The sequence below is a fragment of the Ceratotherium simum genome, chromosome 3 (assembly GCF_057802395.1).
Source record: "Ceratotherium simum simum isolate JZ-2026a chromosome 3, ASM5780239v1, whole genome shotgun sequence".
In the NCBI taxonomy this organism is placed as follows: domain Eukaryota; kingdom Metazoa; phylum Chordata; class Mammalia; order Perissodactyla; family Rhinocerotidae; genus Ceratotherium; species Ceratotherium simum.
Genome location: NC_141902.1, coordinates 37,601,560 through 37,624,133, shown reverse-complemented (window position 1 = coordinate 37,624,133; position 22,574 = coordinate 37,601,560). Strand labels below are relative to the sequence as shown.

At 57.1% G+C, this 22,574-nt stretch overlaps 1 protein-coding gene across 2 annotated transcripts; it reads left to right on the top strand.

Moving 5' to 3' along the window:
* The first annotated feature begins 1,590 nt into the window (after positions 1–1,590).
* Positions 1,591–21,535, top strand: PLCB2 (phospholipase C beta 2). Of its 2 annotated transcripts, none has more exons than XM_087425138.1 (32): positions 1,591–2,003; positions 5,370–5,447; positions 6,101–6,169; positions 6,828–6,968; positions 7,103–7,182; positions 7,267–7,320; positions 7,426–7,501; positions 10,258–10,358; positions 10,514–10,680; positions 10,771–10,917; positions 11,092–11,249; positions 11,526–11,608; positions 11,851–11,935; positions 12,531–12,693; positions 12,835–12,953; positions 13,081–13,177; positions 14,199–14,283; positions 14,423–14,547; positions 15,066–15,220; positions 15,759–15,923; positions 16,517–16,616; positions 17,157–17,261; positions 17,425–17,519; positions 17,658–17,733; positions 17,985–18,032; positions 18,148–18,373; positions 18,454–18,622; positions 18,729–18,805; positions 18,896–18,991; positions 19,496–19,553; positions 20,176–20,262; positions 20,622–21,535. In XM_087425138.1, exons 1-32 carry the CDS (start codon positions 1,920–1,922, stop codon positions 20,823–20,825), a joined length of 3,573 nt encoding a protein of 1,190 aa, XP_087281264.1. In that variant the 5' UTR covers positions 1,591–1,919; the 3' UTR covers positions 20,826–21,535. The 2 variants fall into 2 exon arrangements, with proteins under 2 accessions (XP_087281264.1, XP_004421465.1); XM_004421408.3 differs by having other exon boundaries at positions 17,982–18,032.
* Positions 21,536–22,574: the final 1,039 nt, after the last annotated feature.

The window sequence follows — 22,574 nt, the reverse complement described above, 5'->3', positions numbered from 1 at the left end:
CCTGCATTCCAAGGGCTGCTCTTCAGGATGTGGGCAGGAGAGTACAGGCCCCACTGAAGCTACAGTTGGGGGTCTCAAGAACTGGGTCGGGGCTGTGCCATCACTGGATAAAAGTGGGTGAGGCTTTATTCTGTGGATTCAGAGCCTGAGATCCAAAGGACCAGAGTAAGGAGTTCTGAAATCTCTGCCTTCCTTGTGGCACCCCCCTCCCATGAAGTGAGAGAAGCCTGTACCTTCCCCCTCCCCAGGCTGAGGGAGAGGGAGGGGATTGTCTTTCCAGGCCCAAAGTGGAGAGAAGAGTGCTGGCTGCAGGGCAGACAACAGGGAGGGACCAGGAGCAGCTGCAGGTGACAGGTGCTGGGGTTTTGGGAAGGGGCAGAGATTTCCCTTGCAAAATCCATTCAAACAGACAGAGAGGGAACTTGATCCCAGGGAGGGAATCAGAACTGCAGGGGCCCCCAGAGGGGCCCAAGGCTGGAGGGTTGGAGGAGGAAAGATGAGAGACAGTAGGGCTTGGAGGGAGCGGAGAGAGGATGAGTCCCGAGGATGGAGGGTGTGGAAGCATGGAGGATGCTCCAGCTGTTTCACAGGCTCAGTCAGGCCTTGCTCCAGGCTCCACCCCAATGGTCTTAGAATTGCTTTTCTGGGGGTTATTTTTGTGCTAGGAATCCCCTTAGCTCCAGCCCCTGTGGGACCCCAAACTGGCAGCAGAGGCAGTTCTAGGGTCTGGATGAGGGTCCCACAGTTGTCAGGGGGTGGCACAAAAGCCCACGGTGGGACCTGGGGCAGAAAGTCAGGCCCTGAGAGGGGAAGGAAGTCCTGGGCAGAGCTCCCTGCTTCCCCAGCTGGATTAAGAAGAGAGATAAGGGGAGCCATTTGGGCAAGAGGAAGTGAGCTGGCTGAGCTGGGCCGAGACTGAGCTCCCCGGGCCAGGGCAGTGTTAGGGCCATGCACCCTGAACAGGCACCCAGAGCCGAGGCCTCTCCTGGGGGAGCAGCCCTCCTGCCCCAAGTGGTCTCACCCAGGCCCTGGGCACAGAGCAGAGGAGGGAGCCTGGCAGGAGAGTGCAGTGGAGACTGGCGGCCAAGGGTTGCTCAAAGCAGCTGTGTGTGGAGTGGTGGCTGGTCAGTGGCGGTTCCAGGCCTCAGCCAGGTGCGGAGGGCCGAGAGGAGCCAGTTACATGGCGGTGAGGGGCGTGATTGCCTCACTTGCACCTCATTTTCATGGGGAGGAAGCATTGAGAAAGAGGAGCTGGGTGTTCAGCAAACTTTGCTTATTCAAAACACTCAATCCCAGCTGGGCCCTGCCCCACCCTCAGCTCCCACCTCCAGGGTGGTCCCAGACTCCTCAGCTTCTGGGAGAGACCCCTATGCTCTGGACCCCATCTCTGTGAAGGTCCCTTGCCCCAGTGAACTCCTTGCTCCCTCCCCTCAGTCCTTGCCTGGGCAACAGTGTCCCCAGCTGGTCCCCATGTTGCTCCTTCTCCAGTCTCCCAGACACATCTGACCAGGGACTACCCCTGGGACTGAGAGGCCCCTGCTCCAAGGAGACCAGGCCTCATGACCCGCCTCTGTCCTGAACAGTACAGAGAAGGAAGCCCTGAGCAGGAAGTGCTGAGGCACGGGGTAAGGGCGGGGGCTTCGAGGAGGGGAGCCTGGGCAGAAGCAGTGACCGCAGCCCCCCACTGCAGGCAGGCGGGAGGAGGCTAATTTAAAAGGCAGATGGGCCTCTGGCCGAAGCATTCAACTCTGCACCGAGCCACTGCCACCCGTGGACTATAAGAGCACCCAGACTTCCGGACCGGCTTGGGCGGGTGCCATGTGAGCCCAGCTTGGCTCCCCTCCTGCCTGCCTTTCTTCCTTCTCTCCTCCTGCCTGCCTGTGCCGGCCCAGCCTCTCCAAAGAGGGACGCTTGGCACCATGTCTCTGCTCAACCCTGTCCTGCTGCCCCCCAAGGTGAAGGCCTATCTGAGCCAAGGGGAGCGCTTCATCAAATGGGACGATGTGAGTGGGGCAGGGGCCGTGGCTGCCGGGGCACTGGGGTGGTGGCTGGGTTACTAGGGGCTTTGCCAGGGTAGGTGGGTTGGTTTATGTCTGCCAGGACCCAGGCGCCGGTGTGGTTGGCTGGGCAGCTGACACAAGTGCCTGGATAAACAAACCTAGGGGTGAGAATGTGTGCCCCGAGTATGTGTCGCTGGGCTGCCAGGGCTAAGGCTCTGTGTCTGGATGTGAGAAGAGGGTGGGCTGCCTGGGTGGTCCTAGAAGGATGTTTCTTTGGGTCTGGGTCTGTCCTCCCCCAAAGCCCCCAAGAAGAGCAGGGTTTGTTGCTCCTGGTTTCGCTGTTAGTGGGAGGAAAGTGTGCCCCAGGGTGGAGGGGCCAGAAGCAGAGGTGAGCCAGGTCCCTACGCCCAGCACAGACACCCCACTCTTGCCACAGTGGGATGCCCAGACTGGACTCCTTCATCCCTCCCCACCTGGCCCTGGCCATGTCCCAGGGAAGACCTGCTCTCTCCTGGGCTGCTGTGGGGCAGCCACAAAAGGCTCCTGGACCCCAAGTGAGAACCGATGGCTTCTGTTTCCAGGGGCCTGGGAGGGAATGGAATGACTTCTGCTTCCGCTGGCTGCTCTCAGTCTGGCTCCCTGACACCCGCCTGTCTGCAGGGGAAGGAGGAAGGCCCTGCTTTGCCCTCCACCTCTGTCTCCACTGTGTCTGCTCCTTCCCAAACTAGGGTCTGCTTCCCAGACTCTGGTGGTCTTGGACTCTGAAAATGTTGTGTTACCATGGGCCAGGGATTCTCTTGGGCTGGTGAGGAGAACAACATGGGGCTCCTCCCTCACGGAGGGGAGGCTGCTGGGCTGGCCCAGTGTGAGAGTCAGGGCGGGCTGGTTCCAGGAAGGGAACATGAAGGCTCTGGCGGGGAGGGGAGAGGGCCCTTAGGGCTGGCTCATCCTCCTTACAGGTGGGATGAGGGGGCTCTGGGTCTGTGAGCTAAGGCAGCTTGGGGCTCTCAACCCTTCAGTGCTGAGCTAAGTTGAGGTATCTGGTTGCCATGACTATGGGGAGAGGGCCCGTGGCGAGAAGCTTTCTGCTTCCCTAGGAGTGGCGTGGTTGATGCCGCGCGGTGGTGGCATGTCCCAGGAGCCTGCAGAATGAGGGAAGTGGCTCAGAATGAAAAGTGAAGTGGCCTCTCTCAGTTCCTCTGGGAAGTGTATGTAACCTGACTGGGCAGAAGGTTATTAGGGGTGAGGACATGCTATGTGGCCTTCTGTGCAAGCCAGCACCTGTGTACTCCTCTCCCTAAGATAGGGCACCACACGGTCCTGGATCCTGACTTCCACGAGTAGGAATCTCTCAGGCCTAGTCATGGGGCACACACACCTGTGAGATGGGGCTCTGCTCTCAGACCACCTTTGGCCCAGTTGGTAGATGACCTGGGTATGTCGTGCCATGTTGAAGAAGCATGATGCACAGGATGTAATCAACTCCCAACTTCATTTCGTCTCCCACGGCCCCTCTACAATGCATTTGGTGGCAGAAGCTCTCCTCCTGCCTGTGGAAGGAAATTCAGCCAGTCACAAGACATTCCATTTGCTCTTGGGGAATAGACAACCCTATGGTCACTTTTCCTCGCAAAACCCAGTCTTATCTCAGAAACTAATTATAATTCAAAATTCCAACCTTAATTTAGAATGACATCTTCTGCCCTCCTCCCTCTAGGAATGGTTTCAGGTGGGCTGCGGGCCCTCTGGAATGGCCTGTGGTAAGATTACCTGCTCTTCCTCCAAGCCCCCCTAGGGATGGGGTGCAGGGTAGGAAAGGAGTATGAAAGTTCTAAATTGAACAGGTGCTCTCAGAAATTGGCTCACGCTCTCTGAGCCTGGCTGAAGGTTAAGGCTTATTCCTTCTCTGGTGCATGTTTTTGAGGATTCTCAGGAGACCCTCCCCCCTGAGGTATGGCTTTCTTTCTTGGGGTCCTCCTGCCATCTCTGTGTCAGGAGGTCACACAACTACTTCTTCCCCCACTCCTGATCCAGTTACCACCTTCAGCTCCCTGTGGCTTTGGGGCCTTTGCCCCCCTCTCCCACAGGCGCACTCTGGACTCCAGCAAATACTCACGCATTCACGGCCCAACAGACTCTGGGGGTTTGGGCTCGTCTAGCACCCTAGTGTCTTTCTGCCTCCAATAGTCAGCCCGCCTGTCATCGCTTGGTTTCCTGGGCAGAAGTCAGACCCCAGTCTGTTATGCCCCACAGCTGCAGGGGTGACAGAAGCTCTCCAAGTGCAGTTGAGACCCCTCACTAGGCCTCAGTTAAGGGGTCAGGCACCGCCAACCCTCCCTTGGGGAGGGAAGGGAAGGGAGCTCACAACACAGCTTTCTCCAAAATCAGCCTCCTCACAAAGTGTTCTCTTTCCGCCGTCTCTAACCACCCTTGATCTGAGAACCCTTTTTTGGGGGCCATTTCCTTGGTAAATTCTGCATTTGGTCTGGTTTGGTGTGCAGCAATTACCGTGGCTTCTTAGAAACTTCAGCTTTAATGTCTTATTATATATGCATACAAAGACCCCTGAAATAAAAGGTAGCCTGTGTGCTCTGCGAGGGGAACAGGAATTCAGAAGTGAGTTCATTCGTCACCCACTCACTGCTTCAGCAAACATGGGGCACCAAGGCCAAGGTCTAGTACAGCCTTGCTTCGTGGGAGTCCAAGAGCCCCTGGGGATTTCCCGGATGGGCTTCTAGGCCTCAGAACCAGCCCCCACCCCACTGTTACTGCATGTTTCAGGAAAGGCTTTTCAGAAGAGGTGAGGCTTGCGCTGGACAGTATTTCAGGCAGGGGAGGGTTGGCCGCTTAGGCTTCGAGGTGGGAACACATGGGGTCTATGGGACAGTTGGATGGATGGGGTGGGCGGTTCACGGAGGGGAGGCCTGGGCATGCGGGAAGCCAGGCTGCAGCTGGATTGCACGGGGCCTTAGGTGTAGGCATGGGGATTGGGATCTTGGCTCTCACTGTGTTGAGCTCTCTTGGGAGCAGCCTGGAGTCTCAGGGAGAGACATTCTACCCCTTTGGCTGAGTTGTGGCCCTTGAAAACAGGGAAGGTGGGGGCCAAGACCCTGTTTGGGGTCTAGAGGGAGAACTTCTATTTGGGGTTTAGAGGGGAAACCCTCTTCTCTTCCAGAAATGCCGTCTCCAATCCTCTACCCTCCCCCCAACCCCTGGTTCAGAGCTTTGAAGGCTTATGCCCAGCGCTTAGCTCTGGAGAACAAGGAAATGCCTGCAGATTCCCGGGGCGGCCACTGCCTTGGGAGATGGTGAGCACCAGAACCCTGGCCTGAAGTCTCAGAGCAGGGAGCTGACTCCTTCTCTCTGCAGGAAACCACAATCGCCTCCCCGGTTATCCTCCGTGTGGATCCCAAGGGCTATTACTTATACTGGACGTATCAGAGTAAGGTGAGCTGGCCCCTACCTACCGTGGCCCTGAGGTCCGGCTGATCCACTGAGTCAAAGCAGCCTCTTGACGATGCGGCGGTGGAGATGTGGAGTATAGAATGGCCTGCAAGGGTGGCCTCTGGGAGCTCCTGTGGGCGGAGCTATTTGCTTTGGGAGAGAGGATGCAGTATCTCCAACCATGGCTTCCTCGGGCCCAGATGCTCCAGCCTTAGCATCCCTTGAAGAGAGAGAGAGAAAGGAAAAAGAGCTGCTGCTGAAGGCTGATTCTCTGCCTGTTGTTTTGGGCAAAACTGAGGGCTCAGAGAGATCAGAGAAGGGCCTCAGCACCGGGGTGAGGGGGAAGGAAGGAAGGGGGAGCCTGGGGAGAATCTGGGATGGTGGAGGCGAGACTGCAGGCCACAGCTCCCAAGTAACTCCAGTGGCCAGAGAAGGAATGAACGAGAGGAAGGGAGGAGGGTCACCATGTGCAGGGAGAACCTGATCTCTGGGAAGGGAAGGTTGGGGTCAGGGCGGCCCCACACAGTCTTGGCATCTAGAGAGGGCAGTTGGCCAAGAAGTGAAGGGGTATGGAAGCTAATTCCTCTCTGCTCTTCATTCTTGACCTGACTTTTTTGTCCACATCCCATCTTTGCTCCCACTGGGGCCCTCTCCAGGAGATGGAGTTTCTGGATATCACCAGCATCCGGGACACCCGCTTTGGGAAGTTTGCCAAGATACCCAAGGTAGGTGGGCCCAGTAGCAGTCCAGGCTCAGCATGGCACCAGCTCCATGGGGCTGAGGCAGGAGTCCTTGGGGGAGTGGGGAGCCTGATCTCTGGAGCAAGGGGAAGGGTTCCTGGGCTGGGCATCAGGGCTGCCCCCACTCCCCCTGCCCCTGCCCCAGCCAAGGAAGGGGTGTGGCTGCTCCTGGGCTTGCTGGGGCTTCGGTCCCAGGGCACAGTGAGCAGAGATGTTGCGCAGCCAGCTCCTGCCCCTGGAGCACCCCAGGCTTTCTGGGAGGTTTCCTTGCACCCCCCACCCCCTCACTGGTTTGCCTGGATTTGCCTAATGCTGGTAGGAAAATTGGAGGAAGGGATTGATGGGAAGCAGGATTTCGTGGGAGCTAAGATTCTATCTTCAAATGAAAAATGGCAAACAAAATACACAGGACTCTCAGGCCCCACAGCCTTGGTTAATCTCTTCCTGTGAGCCTCTGCCTCCCCATCCCAGCCCCTGGAGTCAGGGATAGGAGGGTGCTGAGGCCCGTGGCTGTTAAGATGGGGATAGGACTCTGCCCCAGTGGGCCATAGTTCAAGTGGCTGAGAGGGAGGGGCAGGGAGAGCCGCAGTGGGCAGGGATGGGGGCACACCTCTGGTCCTAACCATGTCACCACTTGCTGCAGAGCCAGAAGCTCCGGGACGTCTTCAACATGGACTTTCCTGACAACAACATCCTGCTGAAGACACTCACCGTGGTGTCTGGCCCTGACATGGTGGACCTCACCTTCCACAACTTCGTCTCCTACAAAGAGAACGTTGGCAAGGTGCATGGCGGGTTCCTGGCATGGGGCTTGGCACTGGGGTAGCCTGGACTTCCTGAGAGACAGGCTTGGGCCACAGGGTGGTAGGGGCACCTTCGTGGTCAGGGGCCTGACTGCTGTGCTCTGGGGTTCTGTAGGACTGGGCTGAAGATGTACTGGCTCTGGTCAAGCACCCGCTGACGGCCAATGCCCCCCGCAGCACCTTCCTGGACAAGATGTAAGTGCCTGCCTGCCTGGCCCTAATGCGTGGGGCTAAGTGTGCCAGCCTCAGACCTTCACAGGCTGCCTTCTGCCCCACCAGCCTGGTGAAGCTCAAGATGCAGCTCAACCTGGAAGGGAAGATTCCTGTGAAGAAGTGAGCCTCCCTACTCCCTCCCCACACTTCTGCCCAGCTCCCCAAAGCCTTCCCTCTCCAGGCCTGACCCCTCTCTTTGCCTGGGGCCTTTCTCTGCTCCTTCAGTTTTTTCCAGATGTTTCCTGCTGACAGAAAGAGGGTGGAAGCTGCCCTCAGCGCCTGCCACCTCCCAAAAGGCAAGGTGAGTGGTTCCCCGCTCCCCAGCCCACCTCAGCATTCTCCTTCTCACCTCAGCTGGCTCCGACCAGAGGGCAACTTGTCCAGGCGGTGGGGGATGGGGACGGCAGGAATGACAACACAGTCCCAGCCAGCAGCCCGAAATGCCAGTTAACCCTAGAGCCACTGGTTTCTGATACCAGGCACAGAGGCAGAACCAGAACAAGGAGGGGTGAGATGCCAGGTTCCGAGCAGGTCGGTCTGCATCCCCTACCCTTGGGTGGTGGTGGGGGACAGTGGTCGGTGTTCAGGGCAAGCGGCAGGGTGGGTGCATTCCCAGTGTAGCCTTGGGATGGAAGTTGAGGTGAATGTTTTCAGCCTGGAGGAGTGAGGTAACGTCAGCAGGGACAGGAGGCCGTCTGTAGGGATCGGAAATCTGCAGGGACTAGTTTTGCAGGGTGTGAGGGAGAGGAACAGAACCAAGGGTGAAAGTAGCTAGGACACAGACTCCAGCTCAACACCGGAAAACATTTTTTCTTCCTTTTTAGCTAAGCAATTAATTTTTAATTACAAGTCGTAGGCAGGTCACCCAATGAGGTGCCTTATGTGAATTACAAAAAGGAGCCTCTGGGCAGAGGCAGCCCTGAGCCAGAGTTCACGCCTGGCTGTGGGACTGGATCTCAGCCCCCGGCCCCCTTGTCTGTGCCTTTGTGTAGGCACCACCTGAATCTCATAGAGTCTTTTCTCCTGGTAGGAATTTGGAACGTTATAAATAAATAAAACTAAGACCGGGCCAGCCCCGTGGCTTAGCGGTTAATTGCGTGCGCTCCGCTGCTGGTGGCCCGGGATCCGAACCCGGGCCACGCACTGACGCACCGCTTCTCTGGCCATGCTGAGGCCGTGTCCCACATACAGCAACTAGAAGGATGTGCAGCTATGACATACAACTATCTGCTGGGGCTTTGGGGGAAAAAATAAATTAAAAAAATTAAAAATAAATAAATAAATAAAAAATAAAACTGAGACCTTATTAATCGCCTGTCCACACAATCCCAGAAGGACTACTTCCCCCACTGTCACAGCTCTATGGAGCTAGTGACCCCTTGGTGCAATCAGTCACAAGCATGGGGTTGGTGAGAGGGTAGGAATGGGCTCCCCCTGAGGGCCCTGTAGCCGGTACTGCTTGCTGCTGTCAGTACACATCCACCCTCCTTTTCTCCTGCCTCCTGAGCTCCCACCTTGGCTAAGTGTCCTTATTTATCAGCTCTCCTTGTGTCCCAGTAGGGACCACTGACCCATCTTTGCTTGGAGCTGATGGGTCTAAGATCCAGTCTTAGGGAGATCCCGTCTAGCTCTCCTGCTCAGACCCTCTGCTCCAAACTAAGACTGATGTTGTCCTTCCAGTATGATCCTGGAAGACATTCGATAGGTTTTTCTGGAATGGAATGCAAAGGCACAGAATCCCTGAAAGCCACTAATCTACTTTCTGTTTCTATTTCTGTAGATTTGCCTATTCTGGAATTTCATGTAAATGGAATGATGCAATATGTGATCTTGATGTCAAGCTTCATTCACTTACCATAATGTTTTCAAGGTTCATCCATGTTGTAGAATGTATCAGTATTTCATTCCTTTTTGTTGCTGAATAATATTCCATTGTAGGGATATACCACATTTTGCTTACCTGTTCATCAGTTGATGGACATTTGGGTTGTTTCCACTTTTTGGCTATTGTGAATAGTGTTGCTGTGAACGTTCATGTATATGATTTTGTCTGGACATATGTTTTCAATTCTCTTGGATATATACCTAGAGGTGGAATTGTTGGGTCATATGGTAACTCTACATTTAACATTTTGAGGAACTGCCAAACTGTTTTCCCAAGTGACTACACCCTTTTACAATCCCACCAGCATTGCATAAGAGTTCCAGTTTCTCCACATTCTCACCAACACTTGTTATTGTCTGTCTTTTTTTTTTTTTTTTTAATCACCCTGTGAGAGTGAAGTGGTATCTCGTGGTTTTGATTTGCATTTCCCTAATGACTAGAGATATTGAGCATCTTTTCATGTGCTTCTTGGTCATTTGCATACCTTCTTTGGAGAAATGTCTATTCTAATCCATTGTCCATCTTTCACGTGGGTTATATTTTTACTGTTGAGTTATCCCTTATTGGATATCTGATTTGCAAATATTTTCTCCCATTCTGTGGGTTATCTTTTCACTTTCTCGATGGTGTCCTTTGAAGCACAAAAGTTTTTAATTTGGATGAAGTCCAATTTATCTTTTTTGGTGTTGTTCCTTGTGCTTTTTGGTGTCTCCAACTATCATTGTTAAATTGCCTATTTCTCCCTTCAATTCTTTCAGTTTTTGCTTCATGCATCTTGGGGCTCTGTTAGGTGCATTGTTCGTATTCAAATTGCTTCTTTTTGAAAATTTATCCTCCACTTTAAAAAAAAGATAGCCCACTGCTCTGATAAGTGGCCCCACTTACTTCTGACCTCTTTTTTTCCCAGTTCTGATCATTCTTAGTTCCATTCCTGCCCCAGCCATGGGACTAGCCATTGCGCAAATTCAGGGATAAAGCAAACCAGCTAAGCATGCTCTCTGCTCGGCAACCAGGGCCTTGAAAAGTGGGTGCTCAGGATGTTCCTCATGCTCCTCTGTCTGCCCTGGGCCCTCCCTCTGACCAGGCCCCCTTGCACAGGGCTGGGCCTAGTTTGTGGTTCTTAGCTCTGAGAAGGTGGGGGCAGGAGTGATAGGGTGACTCTATCCCCCTAGAATGACGCCATCAATCCTGAGGACTTCCCAGAATCCGTCTACAAGAGTTTCCTCATGAGCCTCTGTCCTCGGCCAGAAATAGACGAGATCTTCACATCCTAGTGAGCTTCTCGGGCTGGGCTGGACAGGGGGACAGGGTCGTGGCTACAATTTCCACCTGCCATGCGGGCAATTACATGGCTTCACTGGAGAAGGGGGTTGTTCCAGCCCCTCTGCCCAAGGGATATAGGCCTGTGCTCCTCTCTCTGGCCTGCAGCCATGCCAAGGCCAAACCCTACATGACCAAGGAGCACCTGACCAAATTCATCAACAAGAAACAACGAGATTCCCGCCTCAACTCCTTGCTGTTCCCGCCAGCTCGGCCTGACCAGGTGCAGGGCCTCATCGACAAGTATGAGCCCAGTGGCATCAACGTGCAGAGGGGTGAGGACTAACGGAACCCCTCGCCCTCCGCGGGCCTGTCCTGCCCTGGCCGCTGGGCTGTGGCCCTGACAGCTATCCCCTGTCCCCCAGGCCAGCTGTCACCTGAGGGCATGGTGTGGTTTCTCTGCGGGCCAGAGAACAGTGTGCTGGCCCAGGACAAGCTACTGCTCCACCACGACATGACGCAGCCACTCAATCATTACTTCATCAACTCCTCACACAACACCTACCTGACAGGTGGGCCCTGGTGACCCCATTGCTGACCTCTCCTTTTACAGGGCTGCTCCTGTTCCTGAATCCCCAGCAGGGGTTGCCCACGGGTTGCCAAGAGGACAGACCAGGATGGAGCGGGTGGGCAGAGCTGACTGCCCTTGAGTGAAGCCCCTGCCCCTCCCCCTCCCTTGGCCCCAGCCGGCCAGTTCTCAGGCCTTTCCTCGGCCGAGATGTACCGACAGGTGCTGCTGGCTGGCTGCCGCTGCGTGGAACTGGACTGCTGGAAGGGGAAGCCCCCCGATGAGGAGCCCATCATCACCCATGGCTTCACCATGACCACAGACATCTATTTCAAGGTGAGACTCCATGTGTGGAGGCTGGTGGCCGTGGCAATAGGGAGGGGCCCGGGCCACAAGCTTTCTAGGGTTAGGGGGAGTGAAGCTAGAGAGGAGGAGTGGCTGGGAGGCCTTCGACCAGTGTGGGAACCAGTGAGAACCAGAGGAGAGAGGGGGCCAACAGTGGCTCTCCAGATGTAGGCGTGTATTGAAACTGGGGAGTGGGGAAGGGTGCTGTTGGAGGAGGGGAAGCCTGGAGCCCTGATTCCCTCTACACTGAGTGCCCTTCTCCTCCAGGAAGCAATTGAAGCTATTGCAGAAAGTGCCTTTAAGACTTCCCCCTACCCTGTCATCCTGTCATTTGAAAACCACGTGGACTCGTGCGTATCCAGGCCTGTTCAGCCTTTTTCTACCCTGTCCCCGTCTCCTATGCAGCTGCCCTCCCCACAACCATCCCCAGCCTCTAGCCAGGGCCTCTAGTTCTCTCCCAGGTCTCAACACAACCTCCGTGGGACCCCAGGCTCTCCTGCCTCTGTCCCGGCCTCCCCGACCTCCTGGGCCCCTGATCTGGGTCACCATGGGCACAAAAGGATGGACAGAGCCCCATTCCTGTTCCCTGCAGACCCCGCCAACAGGCCAAGATGGCCGAGTACTGCCGGACGATGTTTGGGGACATGCTGCTCACAGAGCCCCTGGAAAAGTTCCCAGTAAGTGGAATCCACTGTGGGGCATCTGGGCCTGGGGGCTGGGGACCCTGGGCAGGGTGGGGGCTGGGTTAAAGAGGCAGATGTTCCCAGAGGATGCTGGGGTTCATTTGGGAAGGTCATGGGGCTGGAAGACTATCACCTACCATATGTCAGGCACTGTGCTAGACTTTGGTGGGACGTTAGTGACAAAGATGCAGTCCCAGCCCTCAGGTTGCTTACCCACTAGTGGGCAGACAGACTGGTAACCAGGCCCTTACAACCAGTGGCTGCTATGGGAGGGGAGTCCTGATCCGGTCTTGGGGATCAGGGAAGGCTTCCTGGAGGAAGTGATGGCTGAGCCAAAACCTGAGGGAGAAACTGGGTCTGTCTTGGTGAGCGTGGGGAAAGGCAGATGGTGTAGGTAAGAGAGAACAGCATTGTTTGAGGAACTGGGATACGCGGGTCAGGCAGGGGTTTAGTGCTCAAGGGTCGGGGTGGGGAGAGGCGAGGCTGGAGAAGGAGGCAGGGGGCAGATGGAGCTCAGCTTGGTATGAAGGAGCTCAGGCTACATCATGAAGGTGAGGGGAGGGTGCTGACCCTCTCTCCTCTCCCACAGCTGAAACCAGGCATCCCCCTGCCCAGCCCTGAGGATCTCCGTGGCAAGATCCTCATCAAGAACAAGAAGAACCAGTTTTCTGGCCCACCAGCCCCCAGCAAGGAGCCGGATGGGGAGGCTGAGGGTAGCAGTCCCCTCAGCGCCCCTGTGGGTGGGGACACAGGTGAGTCAGCCTGGTAGGAGTGGGGGTGGAGGTGGGGCATCTGGAGTGGGAGAGAGGGGCTGGGCCTGGAGCGATGTGCCAGGGAGCCAGGCTGGTGCGGGGTTCCCCCTGCCCCAGTGCTCACAGAGCTGTGTGTGGCAGTGTGGGCTGGTGAGGAAGAGGCTGAGCTGGAGGAGGAGGAGGTGGAAGAGGAAGAGGAAGAGGAGGAAGAGTCAGGAAGCTTGGATGAAGAAGAGATGAAGAAGATGCAGTCGGATGAGGTGTGTGTCGACAGCCCTGAGGCCCTTGTACTGTCTCCAATGCAGAGCCCTCCGGGCGGGGGCGTGGGGCCATGTCCCTGGGCTCTGTACCGTCCTCCTCTTCTCCACCCTCCTCTCTCCTCCCTAGGGCACAGCGGGCCTGGAGGTGACGGCTTACAAGGAGATGTCCAGCCTAGTCAATTACATCCAGCCCACCAAGTTCATTTCCTTTGAGTTATCTGCCCGTGAGTTAGCATGGGGTGGGGGTGGGGGTAAGCTGGAGGTTAGGCTAGATTCAGGAGCAGGCTCTTAAGAAGTGTGTCCTGACACCAGAGCAGCTTGATGGGTGGGAGAAAGGAGGGGGGTCTCCCCCTTCCTTGGACTTAGGGCCCTGTCTATAAATACCCAGCACAGGAGTCAGGCAAAGGGCATGTTCAAGTGGCAGTGGCTCCCAGTTTCCCAGTACTGAACTGAGGAACTTGGCACCAAGCAGAAAGCTCTGGAGTGTGTCGGGGACAGCAGGTCGCTTATGCCAGGCCACCTCAGCCTGCCTGGCCTGGGGCTCCTGCAGCCTCCTGCAGGTTCTATGGCTCCCAAGCCCAGAAGCCCCGGCCCCAGGGGCATGAGAACTCCTGGGAGGGGGTGGAAGGCAGAGAAACCAGCCAGTGCACATCTGCCCCTTGTAGCCCTCCCTTTCTGTGCACACTCATGCTATTTACCTTTATCTTCTCCACATGTACGCACAGGGCAGTCCTCTCACCTTCTGTGTGTGTCCCCAACGTGAACACCTCTTTGTGTACACACTTGTGCAGTGTATACTCTGCAACGTTGACTCCTCACCCCTGAACCCACAGCCTGCACCCCCACCTGTGCCCACCCATGGCATGCACTGCCCTTGGTGTGTACCTCTTACCCCTGCCCCTTCGCGTTCAGTCACAACTTGCACACTTTACTCTGCACATCACAGCATGTTCCTCACCCCCTGGGCTCCTCCTAGCGTGTTCCTCACACTCTCTGTGCCCCTCATTCTCAAAACTGTGGCATACACCCATCCTGGTGCAGATCCACTGTGTATACCCTTTACCCCAGCATACACTGTTGCCCACATAGATCTGTACAGCCCCCCCTGGTGGTGGCCCTCTAAACCCTCAAGCCTCAGTGGAAACTAGTTTGGAGGGATCTCTGTGCTGAAGGCACCTGTCCCAAAGGGGAGGGCAGGGCTGAAGGAGGGGCCAGCCTGACATGGATTCCCTCTCCCTTCCACAGAGAAGAATCGAAGTTATGTCATCTCCTCCTTCACAGAGCTCAAGGCTTATGACCTGCTCTCCAAGGCCTCAGTGCAGTTTGTGGAGTATCCTTGAGGCCTCAATAGCCAGGGCCCCTGGTTGGGGTGGAGGGATGGGGAAGGTCTGGGGACAGGCTCACAGGGGGGGCTGTCGGGTCCTCCTGGTGACGGCGGCCTTGGGCCGGCATCCTATACTCGGGGGCAGCTACAACAAGCGCCAGATGAGCCGCATTTACCCCAAGGGCACCCGCATGGACTCCTCCAACTACATGCCCCAGATGTTCTGGAATGCTGGTTGCCAGATGGTTGCCCTCAACTTCCAGACGATGGGTGAGGGCACTCCCAGGCCTCTAGGAACCTTCCCTTGCCCCCTGCCCCTCCCACCTTCACTCCATCACTGTGGGGGTCTTCAGAACACACCGAGGTGTCCTGATGTTTGTTTAGGCTCTGGGAGAACATGCAGGTGTGTGAGTGTTTAGGCGTATAAATGCTTTAGCTCATGCCTATATGATTGCATGGATACGAGTATGTACATGAAGATGCCAGCTTCTGGCATGGGTTCTGGCTGCTCTGCCTGAATGGGTCTGTGGGAACACCTGCTCCACTGGCCTCAACTCCCACTGCGAACTTGAGGTCTGGTCGTGCTTTGCTCCTGTTGATTCGAGGTTGTGGACCCTTCCTGAGCAATGAGACGCCCTAAGGAACCAGGCGGAGACATGAGAAACCCTCATCCTACAGCCCGCCCAACCTCCCCTTCAGGAAACGGGAAAGGCTGGGAAATGTGGAAATAGAGAACAGGTGCAGACGCAGGGCCAGGCTTCCCTCACTGAGTGCCCTTGTCCCCCCAGACCTGCCCATGCAGCAGAACATGGCGCTGTTTGAGTTCAACGGCCAGAGCGGCTACCTTCTCAAGCATGAGTTCATGCGCCGGCCGGACAAACAGTTCAACCCCTTCTCGGTGGATCGCATCGACGTGGTGGTAGCCACCACCCTTTCCATTACGGCAAGGCCCTCAGGCGGACAAGCGGGCAGGGAGGGCTGGGGTCTTGAGCAGAAAGACACAAGAGCCCCATTCCTCCACTCCCAGCCCCCTCCCCCGATATCCTGAAAACTTCAGCCCCAGCCAGTTCCTTCAGTAGCAAGTTGCCTTGGAAACTGCCTCCTCCTCAGCACTGGAGGCTGCCTCTGGGTCCCCATGGAAACCAAGGGGAAGGGCTGAGGCTGGGGTGGGGGAGGGGAGAAGAGTGGGCAGAGTGGGGCAGCAGGAGCCGCAGGCCATGGGGGAGGTGCTGTTCCTTCCTTGCCTGGGGAGGGAGGTGGGGAGGCCCACACCTCTTCCCTGAGTGCTGGTGACTCTGGTCACCAGAGCTTAGCTGTAGCCCTCAAGCCACACAGCCTCTGCTCAGTGGCTGGAGCTGAATGAGGCTCTTCACAGTACCCAAGAATGGATGCTTCAGCTAGAGGAGCTGGAGGCCCCAGGTGCTGGGGGAGAGCCTGGGTGGGGGAGCTGATGTTGGCCTCCCGTGGGCCCCCACCCCCAGGTGATCTCGGGGCAGTTCCTGTCAGAACGCAGCGTGCGCACCTATGTGGAAGTGGAGCTGTTTGGCCTTCCTGGGGACCCCAAGAGGCGCTATCGCACCAAGCTGTCACCCAGTACCAACTCCATCAATCCTGTCTGGAAGGAGGAGCCCTTTGTCTTTGAGAAGGTGGGGGGCCAGGGCAGGGTTGGGGCTGGGGTCTGTCTCTACTTCTTGGCCTTTACTTACAGAAAAGAGGAAATAAATAAAGGGACATCCTTGATCCTCCTCCTCTCCCCACCCTCACCCCATGCCCTCCTGAGTTTCAAGAATCCAAAAGCCACGTTTACAGAAATTTACTTGGTGGGCAGCTTTTGTGTGTGTGTGCATGTGTGTGTTGGCGCATGCACGTTCATGTTGGGACTAGAGGCAGAAATGTGAACTCCCAGTCCAGGGTGCAGGGCTCCATGGAATCACGGGGGTCTTTCACCCCCAATGGATACTCACTGGCAAAGCTGCCAAAGGTTGTGTGCACCAGGATCCCAGAGCCCTGGGCTCTCCACCCAGCCCTTCTGCCCTGTGTGAGACCAGCCACGGCCTGAGCTGTAAGGATGTCTATGTGTGTGGCCTAGAGTGTGCCCGCTGTCCTCACCAAATCTGATAACACCTGTCATGTTCTCACGCCCTAAGACTTCTGACCCTAAGACTTCTGGAGCCAGAGAGCGGGGCAGTGTGGCTGCCCTCCCCCATCGCCAGCTTGTCCTGTCCTGAACTCTCCTTAGATCTTGATGCCTGAGCTGGCCTCTCTCAGGGTGGCTGTGATGGAGGAAGGCAGCAAGTTTCTTGGACATCGCATCATCCCCATCAATGCCCTGAATTCTGGTAAGTATAGGGGTCCTTCTTTTCTGTTCCCAGCAGGTCTGAGACCAAGGCCAGCATCAGGAGCCTGTCCAGAGGGAGGGACAGTTTTAGGCAGGTGGCCCTGAGAACTTACCTAACCCTTTCATGTTATCAGCCCTAAGGAGTGCGGCAGGAATAGTACCACTCCAAGAAACTGACAGAGGTGGGGACTCTGCCCACCTAACAGAATGTCTGTAATTTCCTGGAACTACTGGGACAGTTTCCCAAGTAGCTGACACTTATTGGGCACTTAAAATGAGTTAAGGGCTTATAACACATTCTCACTTAATCCTAACAATAACCACATGAGGTAGACACTATTCTCCCCATTTCACAGCTGAGGAAAGTCTCAGAGATTTAAAGTAACCTGCCCAAGGTCACACAGCCAGGAAGGTGCAGAACCAGATTCGGACTCTGGCCTCTCTGACTCTAAAGCCAGAAGTCTTGAGTGCTGGGCTGCTCCTGTGCAGTGCTGGGTGGCAGTGGGCACTGGCTCACTGCCCACCCCATCATGCCCAACAGGATACCACCATCTGTGCCTGCACAGCGAGAGCAACATGCCCCTCACCATGCCTGCGCTCTTCGTCTTCCTGGAGATGAAGGACTATGTACCTGACACCTGGGCAGGTAGGAGGCCCCTGGCATGCTGGGAGCCCCAGGCTGTCCATTCCCCTCCTCCCTCCTCAAGCGAACCTCCAGAGTGGGGCAGGACAGGGTATCCTGGGATGAGGAAGGGGGAGGCTTCCAGGTACATCTCCATACCAGGCCTGTGATGCCCCTGTGCACCCAGATCTCACCGTGGCCCTCGCCAATCCCATCAAGTTCTTCACTGCCCATGATAAGAAGTCTATGAAGCTCAAGGAAGCCATGGGAGGTCTGCCTGAGGTCTGTGTTGCCTGGTCCATTGCCAGGGACCCCCAGGAGCTTTGCCCTCTCCATGGGAGGATGAGGGGGGGGCAGAGCCCTGGGCTCAGGGACAGAGGGCTGTTGGAGCCACCTTCCTACCCTGTTCTCCCTGCACAGAAGCCCTTCCCGCCTCTGAGTCCAGTTCCCAGTCAGGTCAATGGGGCATCAGCCCCAACGAGCAACGGGTCAGCAGGTATGCACTGCGGGGTCCTCCTACCTACTGGAAGGGCCTCGACCTCTCTGGCCGCACCCAGAGGCACATCCCAGCTCTTTAAAAGACTAAGACTTTGACTCGGGGAGGGAACCACTGCGTCTGAAGCCTCAGCACAGGGAAAGTGCGCTGCAGGGGGCCCACACCGACACCCCAGGGGGCGAGGAGGAGCCCAGCCCAGCCAAGGGGCCCCCCAGGGCACCTGTCAGCTCATCCTGTGGCTCTTCCAGCAGCTGGGGCCGGGGCTAGGGCCAGGGAGGAGGCCACGAAAGAAGCTGCGGGTAAGGCCTGCTGAGTCCGAATGATCTTGGGGATGCGCCTGGGGAGGGTCCGGGGCCCCTGAAGGGCTCTTGGGGGGCTCCCGGGCGGCGGCGCGCCTCACCCCGGCCCCCGCAGAGCCGCGGACCGCCAGCCTGGACGAGCTGCGGGAGCTGAAGGGCGTCGCGAAGCTGCAGCGGCGGCACGAGAAGGAGCTGCGGGAGCTGGAGCGGCGCGGCGCGCGGCGCTGGGAGGAGCTGCTGCAGAGGGGCGCGGCGCAGCTGGCCGAGCTCGGGCCGCCGGGCGCGGGGGGCGGCTGCGGGGTCCGCAGGCTCGGCCCCAGCAAGGGCTCCCGCAAGAAGAGGTAAGGGCGGCGGCGGTGCTCGGCCTTCCGCGGCGCTGGCAGCCCAAGGCTCAGGGCCTGTCCCCACGTGGCTTCCTCAGGAGCCTGCCCGGCGGCGAGGAGGCCACCGGGGCCGCGCCGGGCGAGGACCCCGAGGGCGCGGACGCGCGCGTGCGAGAGCTGAGGGACAGGCTGGAGCTGGAGCTGCTGCAGCAGGGCGAGGAGCAATACGAGTGCATCCTGAAGCGCAGGGAGCAGCACGTGGCCGAGGTGCCAGGGCGGGGGAGGGGAGGAAACACAACCCAACCAACACCCCCCCCCCCCCCCCCCCCGCACAACCAAGGGCCGCTCGCTAAACCCATCTTTTTCCCCGCAGCAAATCGCCAAGATGATGGAGCTGGCCAGAGAGAAACAGGCGGCAGAGCTGAAGACTCTCAGGGAGACCTCGGAGATGTACGACTGCCTCCCTCCCGCGCCTGACTCGCATCTCCCAGGAGGGCTCAGGCCCCACGAAACATTTCCCTGATGCCTTTCTGTCTGCAGTGACACCAAAGAGATGAAGAAAAAGCTGGAGGCCAGGAGGCTGGAACGGATCCAGGCCATGATCAAGGTCACCACGGACAAGATGGCCCAGGAGAGGTGAGCCCCAGCCGGGAGGCCCAGGACTCAAACTCTGGGCCCAGGGCTGAGCAGGAACCCCTCCAGGTGGGAAGGGCCTCCCTGCAAGTGGATCCTGACTTGCTTCCCAGAGATGTGCCTGTCCCCTGGCTCTTGTAAGTTAATCTCACTTCTGTCACCTCTGATCAGAGTGTTCTCCTTAGGCAAAACACATGCCAACACTATTTGAGCAGAGAGGAGAATTTAAGGGAAAATCAAGCATGCAAAGAGGCAGGCGAAACCTTGGGACAGCTGCTTCCCACCTGTGCCTTCCTGCGCAAGCCCTGAAAGAGTGCATTTTAGTGAGGAAGCCTTTTCCTCAGAAAGTCCCCTCAGATCCTCCTTGGGTCCTCATGCTTACCCCTCTGGCTGGCTCCCGCCCCTATGGCGTATTTCTCATTTCGCCTACACCCTGAGGAGTCTTCATCTCACCCAACTCTTCCCAGGGACCTCCTGCTCTCTCTGACACTCTCATCACCCCAACAGGTTGAAGAGAGAGATTAACAACTCCCACATCCAGGAGGTGGTGCAGGTCATCAAGCAGGTGTGTAGGGGTTGTGTCCTTCCCAAACACACGCGCACACACTCTCCATAGGAGGACAGAGGTGGCCCCAGGCCTTTACTTTGCCCTTAGGAGATGCATTGTCCAGAGCAGCCTGTGCAGCTAGGGATGGGAGGAGGTGGTGCAGAGGAGGGGGAGCCCCTAGGCCATCCCGGGGTTCCGCCTTTGTGTGGAGGTTGGGATACCAGCCTAAAGGGGTCTGTTCTGGCTAGCTGGCCAGAGGAGGACAGGATTGGGGTGGGTGGGTGAGAGGGAGTGAGGGGGGCTTCCTGAAGCTCCAAGAGTTGGAGGAGGAAGGAAGGCCCTGCTGAGAGTGGAGCCAAGCTCCCCTGGGGATTAGTAGACAGTAGCAGAGCTGCCATCCACTGCGTCCTGACTTTGTGCGGGCACTACGCTGGGTGCTGCACGTGAACCGTCTCACGTAATCCTTCCCCGTCCAGCGAGATGGGTACTCTTATCCTCAGTTTACAAATTTAAAAAAACTGCTCAAAGGTTAAGGAATTTGTCCAAAGTCTTACAGCAGGTTAACTGGGACTGTAGCTGGATTCCACCCCAGGCTACCTGTCTGTGCTGTTCTGATTCCCTGCCTCTTGCTCCCACCCAGATGACAGAGAACCTGGAGAGGCACCAGGAGAAGCTGGAGGAGAAGCAGGCAGCCTGCCTGGAACAGATCCGGGAGATGGAGAAGCAGGTGACAGGGACCTCTCCCCTGGGCCCCAGCAGAGTTGGCCTGATTCCAGGGTGTAAAGGGGCCCCACTCCAGGGAGCTGCCAGTCAGGAGGTTGGGGGAGGGGGACTCACCCCTCACCTGTGGGTCACAGGCTCTGGCTCCCACGGGGTCCTGAGGCCCTTTCTGCAGATCTCTGCTTGGTTGGCACACCCTCTCCTCAGAGACTCCCTGATGGGCTCCTCTACCCTCCCCCCCGCCCCCCCCCCAGTCTCCTGGGAGCTCTGAACAGACCCAGCATCTCCTTGTTCCACTGTCCAGGGGAGGGATAGTGGGCAGCTAGCCCCTCCTAAGCCAGGTGGTGGTCCTTGCTCTCCCCACAGTTCCAGCAGGAGGCGCTGGCAGAGTATGAGACCAGGATGAAGGGCCTAGAGGCAGAGGTGAAGGAGTCGGTGAAAGGCTGCCTCAGGGCCTGTTTCCCCTCAGAGGCAGAGGACAAGCCTGAGAGGGCCTGTGAAGCCTCCAGGGAACTGTGTGAGCAGGACCCACTCACAGCAAAGGCAGGTGCCAAAGACAGCCACCTCTAATGCCCCCATTCCACTGGGACATTCTGCAAGGACGTTCACCCATCTCTGGCACGTGGCTCCATCCCCCCAGGAGGAAAGACTCTGAGGCTTTGGGAAGCCTCAGCACTCTGAGGCTATGGGAAGCTGGGGCTCCCTTGGATGCTGGAGCCCCCTCCTCAACAGCCAGGCTAGAGGAGGAGGCAGGAACTGGGTGCCATCAGGGCAGGGACCCATCTGGAGCCTAGAGGTCCTCTCTAAGCTTACTTCCTGCTCCTCATCCTTCTTCACCTCTGAATAAGTGTCGCATATTTGTTGAGGGCAAAAGAATATGGACTGGGAGCCTGGAAATGGGGTCCTGGCCCGATTCTACTTTTCCTAGTGTGCAACTAGTGGTGCCCTACTCTGGACTCAGTTTCCTCACCTGGAGGGTTAGGCCTGGCCACCTGGAACCTCCACTCTAGCACCTGTAGTTCAAGCAGGACCAAACTCCAAACCCTCTTGTCATAAGGTGGGCAGCTCACCCAGGCTTCTAGGCCCCTTCTCAAGCCTGGCCTGAGTTGGCCTCGTGTTCAGCTCCCTGATATAGAGCCTGGCACTACCTCCAAGCTCCAAGGGGACGGCTGCTGCCGGGATCCCAGCTGAGGCCCCTTTCCTTGCCTCCTGCCTGTGGGGGATGGGAGGCTGATGCGGAAAAGCTGCCTCAGCTGTCTGGCCCTCAGGCCGCTGAGACAACTGTGGTGAGGGGAGGAGGACGGCCTTTTGGGCACTCTCCCACCCAGAGCCTGGCTCCCCCCTTTTCCTAGGCCTGGGCGGGGGGTACTTCCTAGTATGTACCCCTGCTCAGACTTCCTGACAAGGTCAGCATCATTTTCTCTCCTGACTTCATGAGGTTTATTTATTTTTCTCCTTCTTGCTCCTACTAAAGAATCCTGTTCCAATATTTCCTGCCTAAGCCTGGCCTCTGTTCTACAGCTAAGAAATGGAGGGCAGGGGAGTAGAATGCCCCCAAAATGAAGTAGGCTGGGGGAGAAAACCCTTGAGAGCTGAACCCTGGGGTGAGGTCCCTTCCAGAGCCCACTGGAATGGCCCTGCCTCTGGGCTTGAAGAGGATTCACTTCCCCTTCTGTGGCCCTGATTTCACACCCACTGGAAAATGATGTCATCCCTCTTTTCCACTCCCCACCCAGATGTGGCCCTTCCTTGTCTCCACCCTCAGGGCTGGAGCAGAAGAGCCTAATATAAAGGTGCCCCCCACCCTCTTGGGGAGTCGCAAACCTTCAGGCCTCCTGGGCCCCTTTAGGCAGACAGAGTGGTCAGATTCTCAGGCCCCTGTGGCAGTCATGGTTGACCCCACTCTTGCTGTAGAGGGGCTTGTGGGCAGCCATTCACTGCACCTATGACATGGTTCCAAATCCCAAATGGGGACAGGCACTGGCTTGGGAGAGGCAGGGTGGGGGCTGATTCTGGGAAGAGGTTGTTTTCCCATCAGACAGCTATAGCAACGCCATTAGCTGTGAGCACCTGTGCCTTTGGAAAATAAACAGGAACCCCACCGTCCCTCTGGGGGCCTGCCTCTGGGATCCTAGCGGTCCCTGGCTGCAGGGTGAGGTGGGGGGGGGGCCCTGCTCATTCCCAGGAGTAAGGTCTGTCATTGATCAGCCTGCAGACACACTGGATGCAGCTGAGGGTGGGACCCCTCCACCCCAGGGCAGTGCCCTGTCTTCAGCCCTCCAGCTGGGCACTCAGGTGCCTCATCTTCCCCCCAACCCA

Bases quoted from the DNA above. Each gene is read 5' to 3' on its own strand.
- PLCB2 (XM_004421408.3), top strand. From the start codon at position 1,920: ATGTCTCTGCTCAACCCTGTCCTGCTGCCCCCCAAGGTGAAGGCCTAT. The intron at 7,502-10,257 runs GTGAGTGGTTCC...CTATCCCCCTAG, and splicing joins GCCACCTCCCAAAAGGCAAG to AATGACGCCATCAATCCTGA. The intron at 11,609-11,850 runs GTGCGTATCCAG...TGTTCCCTGCAG, and splicing joins TTTGAAAACCACGTGGACTC to ACCCCGCCAACAGGCCAAGA.